This window comes from Heterodontus francisci, chromosome 3 (genome assembly GCF_036365525.1).
Source record: "Heterodontus francisci isolate sHetFra1 chromosome 3, sHetFra1.hap1, whole genome shotgun sequence".
NCBI classification, from domain to species: Eukaryota; Metazoa; Chordata; class Chondrichthyes; order Heterodontiformes; family Heterodontidae; genus Heterodontus; species Heterodontus francisci.
In genome coordinates this window covers 161,128,196-161,147,900 of record NC_090373.1, presented here as the reverse complement: position 1 = coordinate 161,147,900, position 19,705 = coordinate 161,128,196, and the positions used below count along the sequence as shown (strand labels likewise).

Below are 19,705 nucleotides of genomic sequence, written 5' to 3'. Positions count from 1 at the left end.
GATTATGGAAAGCTGTAGGAGCAACAGGGTGGTGGTGATAGGAGATTTTAATTTTCCCAACATTGACTGGGTTTCACTTAGTGTTAGAGGTCTAGATGGAGCAGAATTTGTAAGGAGCATCCAGGAGGGTTTTCTAGAGCAGTATGTAAATAGTCCAACTCGGGAAGGGGCCATACTGGACCTGGTGTTGGGGAATGAGCCGGGCCAGGTGGTTGACGTTTCAGTAGGGGACTACTTTGGGAATAGTGATCACAATTCCGTAAGTTTTAGAATACTCATGGACAAAGACGAGAGTGGTCCTAAAGGAAGAGTGCTAAATTGGGGGAAGGCCAACTATACCAAAATTCGGCAGGAGCTGGGGAATGTAGATTGGGAGCAGCTGTTTGAAGGTAAGTCCACATTTGATATGTGGGAGGCTTTTAAAGAGAGGTTGATTGGCGTGCAGGAGAGACATGTTCCTGTGAAAATGAGGGGTAGAAATGGCAAGATTAGGGAACCATGGATGACAGGTGAAATTGTGAGACTAGCTAAGAGGAAAAAGGAAGCATACATAAGGTCTAGGCGGCTGAAGAAAGACGAAGCTTTGAAAGAATATCGGGATTGTAGGTGCAATCTGAAACGAGGAATTAAGAGGGCTAAAAGGGGTCATGAAATATCTTTAGCAAACAGGGTTAAGGAAAATCCCAAAGCCTTGTATTCATATATAAGGAGCAAGAGGGTAACTAGAGAAAGGAATGGCCCACTCAAGGACAAAGGAGGAAAGTTATGCGTGGAGTCAGAGAAAATGGGTGAGATTCTAAATGAGTACTTTGCATCGGCATTCACCGAGGAGAGGGACATGACGGATGTTGAGGTTAGGGACAGATGTTTGATTACTCTAGGTCAAGTCGGCATAAGGAGGGAGGAAGTGTTGGGTATTCTAAAAGGCATTAAGGTGGACAAGTCCCCAGGTCCGGATGGGATCTATCCCAGGCTACTGTGGGAAGCGAGAGAGGAAATAGTTGGGGCCTTAACAGATATCTTTGCAACATCCTTAAACACAGGTGAGGTCCCGGAGGACTGGAGAATTGCTAATGTTGTCCCCTTGTTTAAGAAGGGTAGCAGGGATAATCCAGGTAATTATAGACTGGTGAGCCTGACGTCAGTGGTAGGGAAGCTGCTGGAGAAGATACTGAGGGATAGGATCTATTCCCATCTGGAAGGAAATGGGCTTATCAGTGATAGGCAACATGGTTTTGTGCAGGGAAGGTCATGTCTTACCAACTTAATAGAATTCTTTGAGGAAGTGACAAAGTTGATTGATGAGGGAAGGGCTGTAGATGTCGTATACATGGACTTCAGTAAGGCGTTTGATAAGGTTCCCCATGGTAGGCTGATGGAGAAAGTGAAGGCGCATGGGGTCCAAGGTGTACTAGCCAGATGGATAAAGAACTGGCTGGGCAACAGGAGACAGAGAGTAGCAGTGGAAGGGAGTTTCTCAAAATGGAGACGTGTGACCAGTGGTGTTCCACAGGGATCCGTGCTGGGACCACTGTTGTTTGTGATATACATAAATGATTTGGAGGAAAGTATAGGTGGTCTGATTAGCAAGTTTGCAGACGACACTAAGATTGGTGAAGTAGCAGATAGTGAAGGGGACTGTCAGAGAATACAGCAGAATATAGATAGACTGGAGAGTTGGGCAGAGAAATGGCAGATGGAGTTCAATCAGGGCAAATGCGAGGTGATGCATTTTGGAAGATCCAATTCAAGAGTGAACTATTCAGTAAATGGAAAAGTCCTGGGGAAAATTGATGCACAGAGAGATTTGGGTGTTCAGGTCCATTGTTCCCTGAAGGTGGCAACGCAGGTCAATAGAGTGGTCAAGAAGGCATACGGCATGCTTTCCTTCATCGGACAGGGTATTGGGTACAAGAGTTGGCAGGTCATGTTACAGTTGTATAGGACTTTGGTTCGGCCACATTTGGAATACTGCATGCAGTTCTGGTCGCCACATTACCAAAAGGATGTAGATGCTTTGGAGAGGGTGCAGAGGAGGTTCACCAGGATGTTGCCTGGTATGGAGGGCGCTAGCTATGAAGAGAGGTTGAGCAGATTAGGATTATTTTCATTAGAAAGACGGAGATTGAGGGGGGACCTGATTGAGGTGTACAAAATCATGAGAGGTATAGACAGGTTGGATAGCAAGAAGCTTTTTCCCAGAGTGGGGGATTCAATTACTAGGGGACACGAGTTCAAAGTGAAAGGGGAAAAGTTTAGGGGGGATATGCGTGGAAAGTTCTTTACGCAGAGGGTGGTGGGTGCCTGGAATGCGTTGCCAGCGGAGGTGGTAGACGCGGGCACGATAGCGTCTTTTAAGATGTATCTAGATAGATACATGAATGGGCAGGAAGTAAAGAGATACAGACCCTTAGAAAATAGGCGACAGGTTTAGATAGAGGATTTGGATCGGCGTAGGCTTGGAGGGCCGAAGGGCCTGTTCTTGTGCTGTAATTTTCTTTGTTCTTTGTTCCTGGCAAGTTTGACAAAGCTCAGGAAACATGTGCACACACCATTAAAGTCAGAAATCAGGATTGAAGAAGCTGATAATAAGCACTTAACAGTTTAAATTTGCCAACCTGCCTGTCCCACGAGGGTTTCCCATGGAGTGCAGATCGTGCTGAAGTTAAAGGCAGAACTCAGTGGGTTGCTACTGACTTCCCAACACACCGACAATATCATGGGATCCCTAACTGCCCTTGAAAAGGTTGTGAAGTTCATTTTTTTTTATTCATTTGTGGGATGTGGGCGTTGCTGTGGATGTAATAGCCCTTGAATTGAGTGGCTTGCTAGGCCATTTCAGAGGCCTGAGGGCATTAAGAGTCAACCACATTTCTGCAGGTCTGGAGGTAAGGACATTAATGAACCAGATGGGTTTTTACAACAATTGACAGTGGTTTCATGGTCACTATTAGATTAGCTTTTTAACTCCAGATTTATTAATTGAATTCAAATTTCACCATCTGCTATGGTGGGATTTGAACCAGTGTCCCCAGAGCATTAGCCTGGGCTCTGGGTGACCTCCCCCATATTAGTAATACTATTCCTTTATAATGGAATGGGCTGGATAGCGAGGACAAGTTAACATCAAAGTTAAGCACACTCAGAGTCATCTAGAAATTCAGCTTTCACATATGGATGTCATACATTTTCATATTTACAGAAAACAAACAAAAGATCTCGAAGAACAAAAAGATTAATCAACATAACATACGAACATATGAATGGCGGAGCAGGAGTAGGCCACGCGGCCCCTCGAGTCTGCTCCGCCATTCAATAAGATCATGACTCATCTGATTGTAATCTCGACTCCACATTCCTGCCTACCCCCAATATCCTATCACCCCTCTTGCTTATCAAGATTCTATCAACCTCTGCCTTAAAAATATTTAAAGACTCTGCTTCCACTCCTTCTGAGGAAGAGAGTTCCAAAGACTCACGACCCTCTGAAAGAATTTCTCCTCACCTCTGTCTTAAATGGGCACCCCCTCATTTTTAAATAGTGACCCCTAGTTCTAGTTTCCCACAAGGGGAAACATCCTTTCCACATCCACCCTGTCAAGACCCCTCAGTATCTTATAGGTTTCAATCAGGTCGCCTCTTACTCTCCTAAACTCCAGCGGATATCAGCCTAGCCTGTCCAACCGTTCCTCATAAGACAACCTTTCCATTCCACGTATTAGTCTAGTAAACCTTCTCTGAACTGCTTTCAATGCATTTACATCCTTCCTTAAATAAAGAGACCAATACTGTACACATTACTCCAGATGTGGTCTCACCAATGCCCTGTATAACTGAAGCATAACCTCCCTACTTTTGTATTCAATTCCCCTCACAATAAATGATAACATTCTATTAGCTTTCCGAATTACTTGCTGAACCTGCATATTAACCTTTTGCGATTCATGAACTAGGACAGCCAGATCCCTCTGCTTCTCAGAGCTCTGCAATCTCTCGCCATTTAGATAATATGCTTCTTTTTTTATTCCAAAATGGACAATTTCACATTTTCCCACATTATACTCCATTTGCCAGATCTTTGCGCACTTACTTAACATATCTATATCCCTTTGTAGCCTCCTTATGTCCTCTTCACAACTACCTATAAATGCAACACCTATCGTTGAAAATTCTGAGGTTCGGAACAGAAAGATGATAAGCCAACATCTAGGAGTATTTGGCTGAATGGAGAAGGCAGAGCTTGATGAAGACATGAAAAGGAATTAAAGAAAGTTTTACAAATAGCCAAACACTACATACAGTATGGGTTTTTGCAAATAAAGTGAATTTTGTTAAAGCAATTCAATTTACATAAAATTCAATTTTCAAATTAACTTTGGTCCTAAAAAGCATGTGTAAAGGAGATCATTCTCAATGTTTGTGAAACCTAAGAAATGGTAACGCAGCTGGAATTGCTAATCACATTACTATAAATCAGAGTCTTTATTGCAAAAGGAATGGAGTAAAAAGTAGCAAAGTTTTGCTGCAACTGTACAGGGCATTGTTAAGACAGTACATAGAGTACTGTGTATTTTATTTAAGGAGGGATATACTTGTAGTGGAAGCAGTTCAGAGAAGGTTCACAAGGCTGATTCCTGCGATGTGGGGTTTGTCTTATGAGGAAAGGTTGAGCAGGTTGGGCCTATACTTACTGGAGTTTAGAAGAATGAGAGGTGATCTTATTGAAACGTATAAGATTCTGAGGGGGGGCTTGGCAGGGTAGATGCTGAGAGGATGTTTTCCCTTGTGGGGGAATATAGAACTAGGGGGCACAGATTCAGAATAAGGGGTCTCCCTTCTAAGATAGAGATGAGGAGGAATTTCTTCTCTCAGAGGGTCGTTAGTGTTTGGAATTCTCTTCCCCAGCGAGCAGTGGAAGTTGGGTCATTGAATAAATTCAAGGCTGAGTTAGACAGTTCTTTGATTGACAAGGGAGTCAAGAGTCATGGAGGGCAAGCAGGAAAGTGGATTTAAGGCCACAATCAGCCATGATCTTACTGAATAGTGGAACGGGCTCAAGGGGCCGAATGGGCTACTCCTGCTCCTATTTTTTATGTTCTTATGAATGTATCAGAAGTAGATCAGATAGCTAGTACACAGCATGTAATTAGAAAATAAAACAAAACTCTTTTTCATGTCAGAAGTAAAAAGTAACTTTTATAGGAATCATATGTATTATGTCTAAGAATGTTGACTGTAATATATTCGCATATTACCATTTTTCTGGACAATGAAGTCACGGATCTCTTTAGAACGAGACAGATTTCCAAACACTCGGGCAGCCTCCAAGATTGCATCCATATTGTTACACAACAAAAGCTTCATCAACACTACAGAATAATAAATTAATATCTAGGTTAATGAAAAAAAAGAATTAAGTTGCAATTTTTAAACCACATCCTTATGTTGGTCACTTTCTGAAAATAATCTTAAACACCAGTAGGATCAATGGAAATGATGTCCACTTTGATATTTAAAGTCGATTACTTAATTTCATTTAAACCTTTGCTTTTGACTGCTCATCTCACAAAAACAAAATCCGACTCGAACCCGACGGAACCACATCAGACCTGAGCCCGACCTGGCCTGAGTCTCTCCATTTTCCCCCCGAGCCCGACCCACCCCGACCCAACGACTGCAATGTTCCCTTTACTTACCTTCTGACTCCCAATCTTCAGGAAGCTGCAACATCAGCATGATAACGTCATAGAGACGCTCACACGCTCACAGCGCAGACTCAGAGTTTCCCTGCTTGACATCCCGGACTCGCAGCTCAGGTAATTTTTTTTCTTTTAAACACTTACCTGCAATTCTTACTGTGTGTGTTCGACCCGGACCTGGCCCGACCTGACCTGGACCCGGCCCAAGCCCGAAGCCAGAAGAGCGGCCCGACCTAACCCGAACCTGACACATCATTGGGTCCCATCGGGTTTGGGTCGGATAGCAGGCCTTTACTTCCTAAAGCAATTGTTTCAACCGATGTATGGGTTCCCACTGTTTTGGAAACATGGGGCGGAATTTTGTGGACTTAGTCCCTCCTGGAATGCGGGACCATTTGCGGGTCGGGATCTGATTTACTAAATGGGTGGGCTTAGCTGTGGCTCTTTCCCTGAGCCATGGCATTAGCATCTCGCCTCCAGGTTCTCCGACCAATCCGGGGGGGTGTGGGGAGACAGGATGACATATCCAATCTGTCAAAGGAAGCATTTCTAATTAAGGTGACCACAACAGGTGTTACAATGGCTCAACTGGACATGGATTCCTGAGGCTGCAGCAAGCAGTGAAATGGAGAGGAAATCTGGGAAGACTGCTGTCTGGGTCTCTCACTCTTACCTGCTGTGGGATTTGAGGGGCTGCAGTGATATGAGCTCTCCTAAGGATGGGAGGAAGAGGACAGCTTCTCCAACCAAGCAAGTGTGGATGGAAATGGCTGAGGAAGTCACAACAGAAGTGTGGTCCCTCCAGCTGGCAGACAGTGCACAAAGAGATCTAGATCCTCAGGAGCTTCAGAACAACACACCTTACAGTTCCACTCATTCCTTTCTCTCCAGGCATTTCATGTCCCAATCTGAACAGCCAATACTCACACTCATCCTCAGCCTACTGCCCTCTCACATCTATGTCTCACAGTTACCCTCCACATATATTGTCCTTCCCTCCTCTCCACACAAGCCAATACGAACACTCACACCTGCCTAATTTGTTACCTTGCAGAAGAGAGCACAGAATTTGGCAAGAAGCAGAGACTGGTGCGGAGGGGAGTGGAGGGATGTTGCAGCCTCCAGTGGCTGGCACCTTATCGGTCACTAGCAATACACGCCCACCTGGTCCACTGGGAAGAAGTTCTTGTTCCCGGAGACTACAGATCTCATCAGTGACCTGCCATGAGAACCTGACCCTCCTGAGGCACTGGTGCTCAGACATGTTGACAGAATTAATCCTCTACCTGTAGACCCTATGTTTGGCGGGGGGGGGGGGGGGGGGGGGGGTTGGGGGGGTGGATCTCAACTCTTTCCAGCTGTATCTTGTGTGCATCCCCTCTGCCCTGTGAAGAGGCACGCGGCTGAGGACAAGACAGATGCTGCCGGCAATGGTATTGCTTCTCCTCTTGTAAGCTTTTTTGAAAAATTCATTCATGGGCATTGCTGGCTAGGACAACATTTATTGCCCATCCCTAATTGCCCTTGAGAAGGTGGTGGTGAGCTGCCTTCTTGAACCGCTGCAGTCCATGTGGGGTAGGTACACCCAAAGTGCTGTTAGGAAGAGAGTTCCAGGATTTTGATCCAGTGACAGTAAAGGAACAGCGATATAATTCCAAGTCAGGATGGGGTGTGACTTGGAGGGGAACTTGCAGGTGGTGGTGTTCCCTTGCATCTCCTGCCCTTGTCCTTCTAGGTATGCACCTTCATGGTAATGGAAGGTGCTGTCTAAGGATCCTTGGTGAGTTGCTGCAGTGCATCTTGTAGATGGTACACACTGCTGCCACTGTGCATTGATGGTGGAGGGAATGAATGTTTGTGGATGGGGTGCCAATCAAGCAGGCTGCTTTGTCTTGGATGGTTCGAGCTTTTGGAGTGTTGTTGGAGCTGCACCCATCCAGGAAAGTGGAGAGTATTCCATCACACTCCTGATTTGTGCCTTGTAGATGGTGGACAGGCTTTGGGGAGTCAGGAGGTGAGTTACTCGCTGCAGGATTCCTTGCCTCTGACCTGCTCTTGTAGCCACGGTATTTATATGGCTACTCCAGTTCAGTTTCTGGTAACCACTAGGATGTTGATAGTGCAATCATAATGCCATTGAATGTCAAGCGGAGATGGTTAGATTCTCTCTTGTTGTAGATGGTCATTGCCTGGCACTTGTGTGGCACGAATGTTACTTGCAACTTATCAGCCCAAGCCTGGATATTGTCCAGGTCTTGCTGCATTTCTACACGGACTGCTTCAGTATCTGAGCAGTTATGAATGGTGCTGAACATTGTGCAATCATTAGTGAACATCCCCACTTCTGACCTTATGATTGAAGGAAAGTCATTGATGAAGCAGCTGAAGATGATTGGGTCTAGGACACTACCCTGAGGAACTCCTGCAGTGATGCCCTGGAGCTCAGATGATTGACCTCCAACAACCACAACCATTTTCCTTTGCGCTAGGTATGACTCCAACCAGCGGAGAGTTTTCACCCTGATTCCCATTGACTTCAGTTTTGCTAGGGCTCCTTGATGCCATACTCGGTCAAATGCTGCCTTGATGTCAAGGGCAGTCACTCTCACCTCACCTCTTGAGTTCAGCTCTTTTGTCCATGTTTGAACGAAGGCTGTAATGAGGTCATGAGCTGAGTGGCCATGGCGGAACCCAAACTGAGCATCAGTGAACAGGTTATTGCTAAGCAAGTGCCGCTTGTTGCTGACACCTTCCATCACTTTACTGATGCTTGAGAGTAGACTGATGGGGTGGTAATTGGCCAGGTTGGACTTGGCCTGCTTTTTGTGTACAGGACATACCTGGGGAATTTTCCACATTGCCGGGTAGATGCCAGTGTTGTAGCTGTACTGGAACAGCTTGGCTAAGGGCGTGGCAAGTTCTGGAGCACAGGTCTTCAGTACTATTGCCGGAACATTGTCAGGACCCATAGCCTTTGCAGTATTCAGTGCCTTCAGTCATTTCTTGAATTGAATTGGCTGAAGACTGGCATCTGTGATGCTAGGGACTTCAGGAGGAGGCAGAGATGGATCATCCACTTGGCACTTCTGGCTGAAGATTGTTGCAAATGCTTCAGCCTTATCTTCTGCACTGATGTGCTGGGCATCCCCATCATTGAGGATGGGGATATATGTGCAGCCATATGCTGGTGCTGCTCCTGGCATGCCCTCCTGCACTCTTCATTGAACCAAGGTTCGTCCCCCGGCTTGATGGTAATGGTAGAGTGGTGGATTTGAGCACAATTCTGCTGCTGCTGATGGCTCACAGCGCCTCATGGATGCCCAGTTTTGCATTGCTAGATCTATTCGAAATCTATCCCATTTAACACGGTGGCAATGCCACACAACACGATGGACAGTATCTTCAATGTGAAGGCAGGACTTTGTCTCCACGAGGACTGTGCGGTGGTCACTCTTACCAATACTGTAATGGACAGATGCATCTGCGGCAGGCAGATTGGTGAGGACGAGGTCAAGTATGTTTTTCCCTCTTGCTGGTTCTGTCACCACCTGCCACAGACCCAGTTATGTCCTTTAGTACTCGGCCAGCTTGGTCAGTAGTGGTGTTACCGAGGCACTCTTGGTATTGGACATTGAAGTCCCCCACCCAGAGTACATTATGCATCTTTGCCTTCCTCAGTGCTTTCTCCACGTGCTGTTCAACATGGAGGAGTACTGATTCATCAGCTGAGGGAGAGCGGTAGGTGGTAATCAGCAGGAGGTTTCCTTGCCCACGTTTGACCTGATGCCATGAGACTTCATGGGGTCTGAAGGCGATGTTGAAGACTCCCAGGGCAACTCCTTCTCGACTGTATACCACTGTGCCGCCACCTCTGCTGGGTCTGTCCTGCCGGTGGAATAGGACATACCCGGAGATGGTGATGGCAGTGTCTGGGACATTGTCTGTAAGGTATGATTCTGTGAGTATGACTATGTCAGGCTGTTGCTTGACTAGTCTGTGGGACAGCTCTCCCAACTTTGGCACAAGCTCTCAGATGTTATTAAGGAGGACTTTGCATTGTCGGCAGGGCTGGGTTTGCCTTTGTTGTTTCCATTGCCTCGGTCAATGCCGGGTGGTCCGTCCGGTTTCATTGCTACTGCTCTCATGCCATGGTGAAGGCTGGCTGCAGGGAAGTGAAACTGAAGGTGAGTGAAGTGCTAGACAGGTGAAGTGCTTTCCAAGAAGTTGGCAATCATCTGTCAAGCCGTGATAGTACTCTGTGAAAGAAAAGGTCCTTCGAAAAGCAGCTTCTCACCTGACCATAGCTGGAGCCCTTCAGTATAACTAATGAAAGTCTTCACAGCTCGTCAGTTTCACGGAAGAAGCACTGCCCACTATGCAGTCGCTTCTATGATCCTGGCAAATTGCTGACAGCTTGGGAAACAGGTGCCCTGGCAGAGTTAGGGGTCAAAATAGTTCTTAATTGGCTTTTTAATTACCTTAATTACTTACCCAACAGAGCCAAGGGGGTCTTCCGCTCGCCTTCAACCCTGCCTGGTGAAATCCAGAAATGGGCAAGATGATGTCAGAATCCCAACCCGATGTCACTTTTAGGGGAATTAACTCCCCCCATGCACACAAATCCGCCTCCCTTTGCCTGTGAAAAGTCCCAATGATGTTGCTGACTTTGTGGGCTAGACGAATCCATTAATTAAATCCTGTTACTTCTAGCCTCCAATGATAAATACTTAGGGAATTTCATAAAATTCATTTTTCTCAATGTTTATTAATGAACCAAAACAAAATGCTTTCTGAAGCATCTAAAGTAAAGAAACAGTGTAATAAATTGGACTTACTGGTTAAAATGAAAATGATATGGTGTCGACAAAGGGCAGAAATAATTAGGCAAAAACTTTAAACTTGAGTAAATCAACTACTGAGTTGATTTCAGTGAAAATCAAAGCAGAGTGCATGATACATAGGAGGAAAACAAACACAACCTGAAGGTTAAAAACCCTTATGCATGGTTTCTGACTTTAATACTGTTGATGCAGTGTGTGGCAGTCGGTGGTGCTAGCCACTAAGATGTTCTACTCCTGATAATTCAGTTATTTTTGCTAAAAAAATTGAACTAACCAGAAATTTGAATTAAACAACATAAATAAATAGGAATTTAGGGCTATAAGATTGAATTATCAGGCAATTTGAATTAAGTGACTTTGAGTTCAGGTGGACTGCACATGACAATGAATGGGAGCGGCAGCTCACTGAGGAGCACAAGAGTGATGATACTTCAAATCATAGAGCATCATGAAACAAAATGAATAGCAGGAAGGAAAGTTATAAGGAAGCCAGCATCAGCACTTACGTTGGGACTGGGGTACTCCCAAGTGGGCAAATAAATTGACAATGTACTATCTTGAGGACATTCTAGATTAGGCCACTCATACAGTAACCAAATGACTTGAGCATATTTTTATGATATAATGTATGATAAAATATGAGCTAATAAAAATATATAGACTGTAAAATCTGAATTACTGTAATTTACTTTTGTGATTTTAATTGTACTCAACTATACTTGCATTAACATGCAGCATTTGAATAAATTAGCACATATATGAAGAGCAATCTTCTGATCTTGATCATAATCCTATTAAACTGACCATTTTTGATCTGTCCTATAGGTGATGGACTTCGAGGGGTTCTATTGTATTAGATTATGATTATATTGATCAAGCCATTTACTTTTGAAAATTATATTAATTTCATTGTTAATATTACCAGTAACCCTGACATTGCCTGTTAAATTTAGGGGTAGGGAAAAAAGATACTTCAAAAATATTAAATTAAGAGTAACACAATGCTCACCTGGGAATAAATAAATAGCAGCTATGGTAAAAGAAATAGCTAATAAAATACAATCTTTCTTCTAAAATTGACAGTAAGTCAGTGATCAGGAACTCGCTGTACAGGCAACTATGAACATAAATGTGTCTTCTACCACGCTGTGTTCCAGCACTTTGGCATAGCAATGTGCTACAATATTGGATTGTTTAACAAATAGAACAAATACATGCCTGCTCCAATACGCTCTTCAGAGTTGTGAAAGAAGAGTTTACACATGAAACTTAGTGGGAGGAAAAAGTAGAAGGCCGATGTAAGGTAAGATGAATGAGACAGAGTATGAGACACTCTAGACAGCTCCTGTAATCAATTCCAAAGCACTATTGGCTGCGGTCTAAGATCAGGATATCTGGTGAATGTTAAATTTGTGGCACGGTCTGAAAAAAAGAATTATGAATGCCTCTTTAAAAATAACCTTAACAATAGTCTTTGTCTCCACTACACCAGAAAAATAGCTGAGAGAGGAACTGGATGGCACAGCAAACTAAAGTTTTATATATAGGTTAATTCAGCCCAGATGAAGGACATTTGGTTAGTTAAGCTGCCACATAAGAACTTATGGCAAAGAAAATGACACATGGAATGAAGGGGAATGTAGTCACATGGATAACAAGATTGTCACATGGAGGACAGAAATCAAAGGTCACGTGGATGATCACACTGAGGGCAGAAAGCATTGGTTAAGGGTAAAAGGAAGTTCTTTAGACTAAAGATGTGGTGAGGTATTCCACCGGGCTCCGTGAAGGACCCACTCTTATTTACTAAAAAGATTAATGAACGAGATAACTGAAAATTTCTTTCAATGCTGATTTAAAAAAAAAACTCTTCCTTTAATGTTAATTTCCAAGTAAACCAATAGGAGAAGGGGCTTTTTGGCACCAGTTAACTTTTTCTATAAATGACTGCTAGGAGTTGTTGACAATGGCAGTGGATTCTTAGCCTTCACATTTCTCTCGTCATCCTTTATAGAAAAGCATCTGACATCAACTTGGTTTCTACCCATCAATATAGGTCTGAGGCGAAAAATCTGCATGTGGGAAAATCACTTAAGTAATTTTTTTTTTAAGGATTTGAGGTTGCTTTGAATATAGATTAGTTGCACATCCACTTGTATGCACAATAGATTCTGACATACAATCTAATCAAAATTATCTGTAATAGTGATGCTTGAATTGTGTCCACATCTTAATACTTTTCATGCTGAACACCTACATTTGGTCAGCTGCAGGAAGATCTAAAACCAGACTTTGGCATATATCAACTCGCCTGCCACACAATAAATTAAAAAACACAAATCACTGCGGCGCTCTTTGAAGTTGGCGGCTTTCAGGCGCGGATGTGACGCCGCTGAACCCCCACGATATTTTGTGCGGGGGCTCATTTAAATGGAGGGGGCAGAACGGTCGCCCCCGATGATGTACAGGGGACGGCTGCTCGGTCCCCGGCAGTGATGCTTGGCGGCATTTTTAAAGGGCTTCGAGCCCTTAGGAACAAAGTGAATTTTTAATCGTGTATTTCTGTGAATCATCATTAAAAAAAGTAATTAAAAGCTGGAGGCTCTTTCCCAACCCCACCCCAATGTTTTTTTTATATTGGCCTATCTGTCGATAACTTATTTTATTCCCAACCCAATCCTTCCCCCCAACCTCATCACATTTGTCCTTCAACCTCTTCCTACCATCTCCACAGCCAACGAAAAGTGCTTTTTCCTGCTCCCCCCACCTTCTGCCCTGATAATTTAACTCCTCCCCCCCTCCCCACCAATGTCTTGCCTTGAATCCTCAAACGGCCATTGGCTGCAATATTGGCGTGGGATGGTCGTCCAATCCAGGTAAGTTAATTAACATTTTTTTGAATATGTTTGAGTAGGCAAATGAATGTCCTGCCGCTTGACGGCGGGGGAGCCGCACCGAGTCCTCGCCACCGCTGTTAAGTGCGGTGGGGCCTTCTCAGCCTTGGAGGTTGTGGCGGGCCTCTCCCACAAGTATTTTACAGGCCCCCCACCACAACCTCCAACATCGAGGGGCTGGTAAAATTCAGCCCAAGAAATTGAAGAAATCCCTAACATATAATGACTGGCTGCGAATTTTTGAAGAACTGCCTAAATTTACTTAAGTAAAACATTTGTGTGGACTATCGAGATTTTGATTTCTTTGCTTCAGGCAATGTTAGTTGAGGAAATAAGAATAAGCATACACTCAGCTATATGAAGCTGCCTGGTCCTGACAGCAGAGTTCTTCACTTGATAGTAAGACAGGTTGTTGATTGCTGCTGCAGCATTCATCATCAGTTCTTCACATTTGTCAACTGCATTGTATTCTAGGTCAAAAAAACAAAAACTAGATCAACACGTTTTTCACACTAATAGAGAATAGCTTCAAATCTTAACCTCAAAATTTAACCTCAACTGCATTAAAGTTCAGATATCTTCACTGTTCATATTTTCAGTTGGGCTACTCTATTTTTAGATTATCTTTCACATCACTTTTGGTTCCTTAGCCAGCCAACAATGTGGCCAGATGATGTGTTTGGAATAGAGACAGTCAAGGATCTACACTCTATCTGCTGGTGGTTTTCATAGTAATGCCCATGTTTCCCCCATTTGCAAACATAAATGCAGTCACCAGATGGAGAAGCCGCCTCTTGATCTGGCTATAGGTGGGGTGAATACTCAGACTACCAATACAAGCTAATAACAGTTTCTCTCTTTCTGGCTCATGTTAAAAAACCTTCATCAGCCACTTGGGAAACTCTGGGTAAATGGAACAGAGGTGCAAATCAGAGGAAAAGATCAAATGCTCCTCAAAAGTTTTTTAATTTAAAGAATATTTGAAGAAATGTAACCAGCAAAATAATGTCATGTTGGGGAATTTAGGAAAAACAGAAATTTGGAGCTACAATTTGTGAACACTGATTAATTATTGTGTAACCAATGAACAGAATAAAATGCTCCAATTGCCGCTTAGATTAAATTTAAAAGGTTGCAATTCACCTCCCTTTAAAAAACCAGCAGGTCTCCTGCAGCATTACTCATGGTAAATCAGGTGGTACATTGTTTTATAAGCAACACGTCACGATTTTTAAAAAATTCGTTCCTGGGATGTGGGTGTCACTGGCTAGGCCAGCATTTATTGTCCATCCCTAATTGCCCTTGAGAAGGTGGTGGTGAGCTGCCTTCTTGAACTGCTGCAGTCTATGTGGAGTAGGTACACCAACAGTGCTGTGAGGAAGGGAGTTCCAGGATTTTGACCCAGTGACAGTGAAGGAACGGCAATATAGTTCCAAGTCAGGATGGTGTGTGACTTGGAGGGGAACTTGCAGGTTGTGGTGTTCCCATGCATTTGCTGACCTTGTCCTTCTAGATGGTAGAGGTCTCGGGTTTGGAAGGTGCTGTCTAAGGAGCCTTGGTGCATTGCTGCAGTGCATCTTGTAGATGCTACACCCTGCTGCCACTGTGGGTCGGTGGTGGAGGGAGTGAATGTTTGTGGATGGGGTGCCAATCAAGCAGGCTGCTTTGTCCTGGATGGTGTTGAGTGTTGTTGGAGCTGCACCCATTCAGGCAAGTGGAGAGTATTCCATCACACTCCTGACTTGTGCCTCGTAGATGGTGGACAGGCTTTGGGGAGTCAGGAGGTGAGTTACTCGCCGCAAGATTCCTAGCCTCTAACCTGCTCTTGCAGCCACGGTATTTATATGGCTACTCCAGTTTGGTTTCTTGTCAATGGTAACCCCCAGGATGTTGATAGTGGGCTATTCAGCGATCGTAATGCCATTAAATGCCAAGGAATGATGGTTAGATTCTATCTAATGTAGGTTCATTACAGTCAGAAACAGGGGAATTTATTATGGGGAACTAAGAAATGGCTGACTAACTGAATGCATACTTTGGTTCTGTCTTCACAAAGGAGGACACAAATATCATACCAGAAATGTTGGGGAACACAGGTCTTTAGTGAGAGAGGGGAACTGAAGGAAATCAGTATTAGTAGAGAAATGCTGTTGGGGAAAATGATGGAATTGAAGGCCAATAAATCCCCAGGGCCTGATGGTATGCATCCCAGAGTACTTAAGGAAGTGGCCCTAGAAATAGTGGATGTATTGGTGGTCATCTTCCAAGATTCTATAGACTCTGGAACAGTTCCTACAGATTGGAGGGTAGCTAATGTAACCCCATTATTTAAAAAGGGAGGTAGAGACAAAGCAGGGAATTATCGACCAGTCAGCCTGATGTCAGTAGTGTGGTAAGTTCGAGAGTACATTATCAAAGATTTTATAGCAGAGTACTTAGAGAACAGTGGTAGAATCAGGCAGAGTCAGCATGGATTTATGAAAGGGAAATCATGCTTGACAAATCTACTAGAATTCTTCAAGAATGTAACTAGTAGAGTTGATGAGGGGGAGCCAGTGGATGTGGTTTATTTGGACTTTCAGAAGGCTTTTGACGAAGTCTCACATAAGAGATTAGCATGTAAAATTAAAGTGCATGGGATTGGGGGCAGTGTATTGCGATGGATAGAAAATTGGTTGGCAGACAGGAAACAAAAAGTAGCGATAAATGGGTCTTTTTCCGAACGGCAGGCAGTGACTAGTGGGGTACCACAGGGATAGGTGCTAGGACCCCAGCTTTTGACAATATATATTAATGATTTAGATGAGGAAACTGAATGTAATATCTCCAAATTTGCAGATGACACAAAACTGGGTGGGAGGGTGAGTTGTGAGGAGGATGCAGAGAGGCTTCAGGGTGATTTGGACAAGTTGAGTGAGTGGGCTAATGCATGGCAGATGCAGTATAATGTGGATAAATGTGAGGTTATCCACTTTGGTAGCAAAAATAGAAAGGCAGATTATCAGAACGGCTATAAACTGAGAGAGAGGGGAATATGCAGCGAGACCTGGATGTTCTCGTACACCAGTCGCTGAAGGTAAGCATGCAGGTCCAATAGGTAGTAAAAACGGCAAATGGTATGTTGGCCTTCATAGCGAGAGGATTCGAGTACAGGAGCAAGGATGTCTTGCTGCAATTATACCGGGCCTTGGTGAGGCCACACCTGGAATATTGTACGCAGTTTTGGTCTCCCTATCTGAGGATGTTCTTGCTATAGAGGGAGTGCAGCGAAGCTTTACCAGACTGATTCCTGGGATGGTGGGACTGACAGAGATTGAGTCGGTTAGGATTATATTCACTGGAGTTCAGAAGACTGAGGGGGGATCTCATAGAAACCTATAAAATTCTAACAGGACTTGACAGGGTAGATGCAGGAAGGATGTTCCTGATGGTGGGGGAGTCCAGAACCAGGGGTCATAGTCTAAGGATACAGGGTAAACCCTTCAGGACTGAGATGAGGAGAATTTTCTTCACCCAGAGAGTGGTGAGCCTGTGGAATTCGCTACCACAGAAAGCAGTTGAAGCCAAAACATTGTATGTTTTCAAGAAGGAGTTAGATATAGCTCTTGGGTCTAAAGGGATCAAAGGGTATGGGGGGAAAGTGGGAACAGGTTACTGAGTTGGATGATCAGCCATGATCATAATGAATGGCGGAGCAGGCTCGAAGGGCCGAATGGCCTACTCCTGCTCCTATTTTCTGTGTTTCCATCTTGTTGGTATTGGTCATTGCCTGGCACTTGTGGTGTGACTGTTACTTGCCATTTAACAGCCCAAGCCTGGATATTGTCCGGGTCTTGCTGCATTTCTACATGGACTGCTTCAGTATCTCAGTCGTTGTGAATGGTGTTGAACATTGTGCAATCATCAGCGAACATCCCCACTTCTGACCTTAATGTGTAATCCAGAATGTAATATTCTTTTGCTAAGGTGACGTTATGCCCCTTTTAAGGATTAATCTAAGGAAGTAAATATTAGCTGAGGTCAGAGTTTAATACAGGCTGTAGCTCACAATCCTTGATTTTCCCCCTGTCTGTAGATCCAATTGAATGGCAGAACAGGCTCAAGAGGCTGAGTGGCTTACTCCTGTTCCTATGTCCCCATTCAATAAATATTCAATAATTAAACAGTCAATAATAAGTAGGGAACTCGCTACCTAACACACTGTGGGTGTACCTTCATCACAGACAGCAGCAGTTCAAGAAGGCAGCTCACCATTACCTTCTCAAGGGCACTTAGAGATGGGGAATAAATGCTGGTTTTGCCAGCGATGCCCATATCCTATGAATGAATTTTAAAAAGGCAGACTTCATAGCATCCGCAGCCTCAGTCTATACTAGAAAACCTTTTTGGAGGAGTTCAGCAAGATAAAGAGGACAATGTTATTATAAAACAATCCCTCTTATGGTTGCATAATGTACAGCTGAACAGAAACAGCAGCCATAATAATGTTGGTTGGGGTTCATACTGAATGATACAAAATTAGTCATTAAAACTCCAAGGGAAAGCTCACATATTGCAGCAAAATCTATATAATTAGGTTACAAAATTAATATTTGAGAATATGTTTGAAATAGAGTCAGTAAAGTTTTGACACTCTGCTTCTGCTTATAAAAGTCCTCTCTTGCTATATTGTTCTTTGTAGTCATGTTTCCCAAAGCAAAAACCACACTGACTACTAAATCCTGGAAGGGGGACAAAAAGCATTATGTAGATGTGGCTCTGGCTGGTGAAATTTACTGTAAAATTATATTCCACAAGGATTCAGATGATGTGTTAACGACACAAGAAAGCATCTTTCAATTTTTGGTTGCCACAATCATGAAATACATTAACATTGTTTTCTTTGAGTACTGAAATATGATTTAGATGAGTTCAAAGTTAATCAAACATCACATTATTTGTACGACTCAAGAACAAAACTTTCACTGTCAACAATTGTAAGGAACTCAAATAAATCTCATGATACACCAAATTTGTTAGAGTAGCATTTTAAATTGGATTCAAGTACTAATGTAGTCAAACACCGATTTAAAAAAAAAACATACTTATGTTATGCACCAGATGCTGGAAGAATGCAAACTAACCGAGTACTTTAATAAGCAGATCCACACAATTTTGGGTTCCAGACAGTGCAGAGCCAACCTCAGTGTTTATTGATAAATTAGCAATCACTCTTATCAGCTTTATTAGGACGTCTTCCGCCTCGGAGTGTCTCTGGTTCCTGGTTTCATCCATTTCACTCTTGTTCTGTGTTTTCGGTGGGGTGACTTTTACTTTAACATCTAGCTCATGATATGTTTGAAATAAAGTCAGTAAAGTTCTGACACTGTGCTTCTGCTTATAAAAGTCCTTCCTTGCTTTATTGTTCTTTGCAGTCATGTTTCCCAAAGTAAAAACCACACGCACTACTAAATCCTGGAAGGGGGACAAAAAGCATTATGTCGATGTAGACTCTGGTAAAGTTTACTGTAAAATACTATGAGCTCAATTTTACACACTGTCATAATCAAGGAACGTGTAGCCTAGCACAATCCAATTTTTATTTTAAGATCATAAATATACATGTATGAAAATGGTGGAGGCAGTATATTTTGGCCATCGCCAAAATGCTGAAGCTAGGCTTTATCTTCTGTATTTATAAATACAATTGCTCACAGATCAGATTCTGTGGGACATACATAATAACAACCAAGTGTGTGTGTGCGTGTGGGAGAGCGTGAGAGAGCATGAGAGCGAAAGAGGGTGAGAGACAGAGAGATGGTGAGTGATAGAGAGAGGGCGAGAGAGGGTGAGAAAGAGAGGGTGGGAGAGAGGGTGAGAGTGAGAGAGGGTGGGAGAGAGGGTGAGACAGTGCTGCTGGAGGGAACAGTGTGAAGAGGAGAGTTTGGTAAGTGAGTGGATTTTAAGGGTTAATCTCTCTAAAGTCTAGTTTTTGTCTTGTTTACATTTAGCCATTCACTGAAAATTACTATAAGAGGCAAATTTGGTTTCTTACAGTTTTTAAACAAGGGTATTCAAGCTCTCTGAGAGTAGCTGTAGCTAGGTTATTAGGTAGCGAGCTTAAACTGGTTTCTGAGCTGTGGCAGAGCTCTAGCAAAACTGACACATCATTGTTTTCAGATATGATAAATTCAGGGGACTCTCAGTGCTGCTTGTCTGCACTGAGTGCTGCTGGAGGGCACATAGTGTGAAGAAGGGAGTTTGGTATGTGAGGGAGTTCACTAAGGAGTGG

At 43.5% G+C, this 19,705-nt stretch overlaps 1 protein-coding gene across 4 annotated transcripts in view; it reads right to left on the bottom strand.

Annotated features, from left to right (window-relative positions):
* The window catches only part of armc2 (armadillo repeat containing 2), a 208,848-nt gene that overhangs the window by 42,357 nt on the left and 146,786 nt on the right, over positions 1–19,705 (bottom strand). For 3 of the 4 annotated variants that reach the window (XM_068027169.1, XM_068027168.1, XM_068027170.1), the window contains exons 13-15: positions 18,558–18,888; positions 13,782–13,904; positions 5,256–5,369 (exon numbers count right to left, since the gene is read on the bottom strand). In XM_068027169.1, coding sequence (XP_067883270.1) covers positions 5,256–5,369; positions 13,782–13,904; positions 18,558–18,888 — 568 coding nt within the window. Of the gene's footprint in view, positions 1–5,255; positions 5,370–11,646; positions 11,963–13,781; positions 13,905–18,557; positions 18,889–19,705 lie in introns of those variants that run through there. The other variant, XM_068027171.1, reaches the window with a different exon arrangement.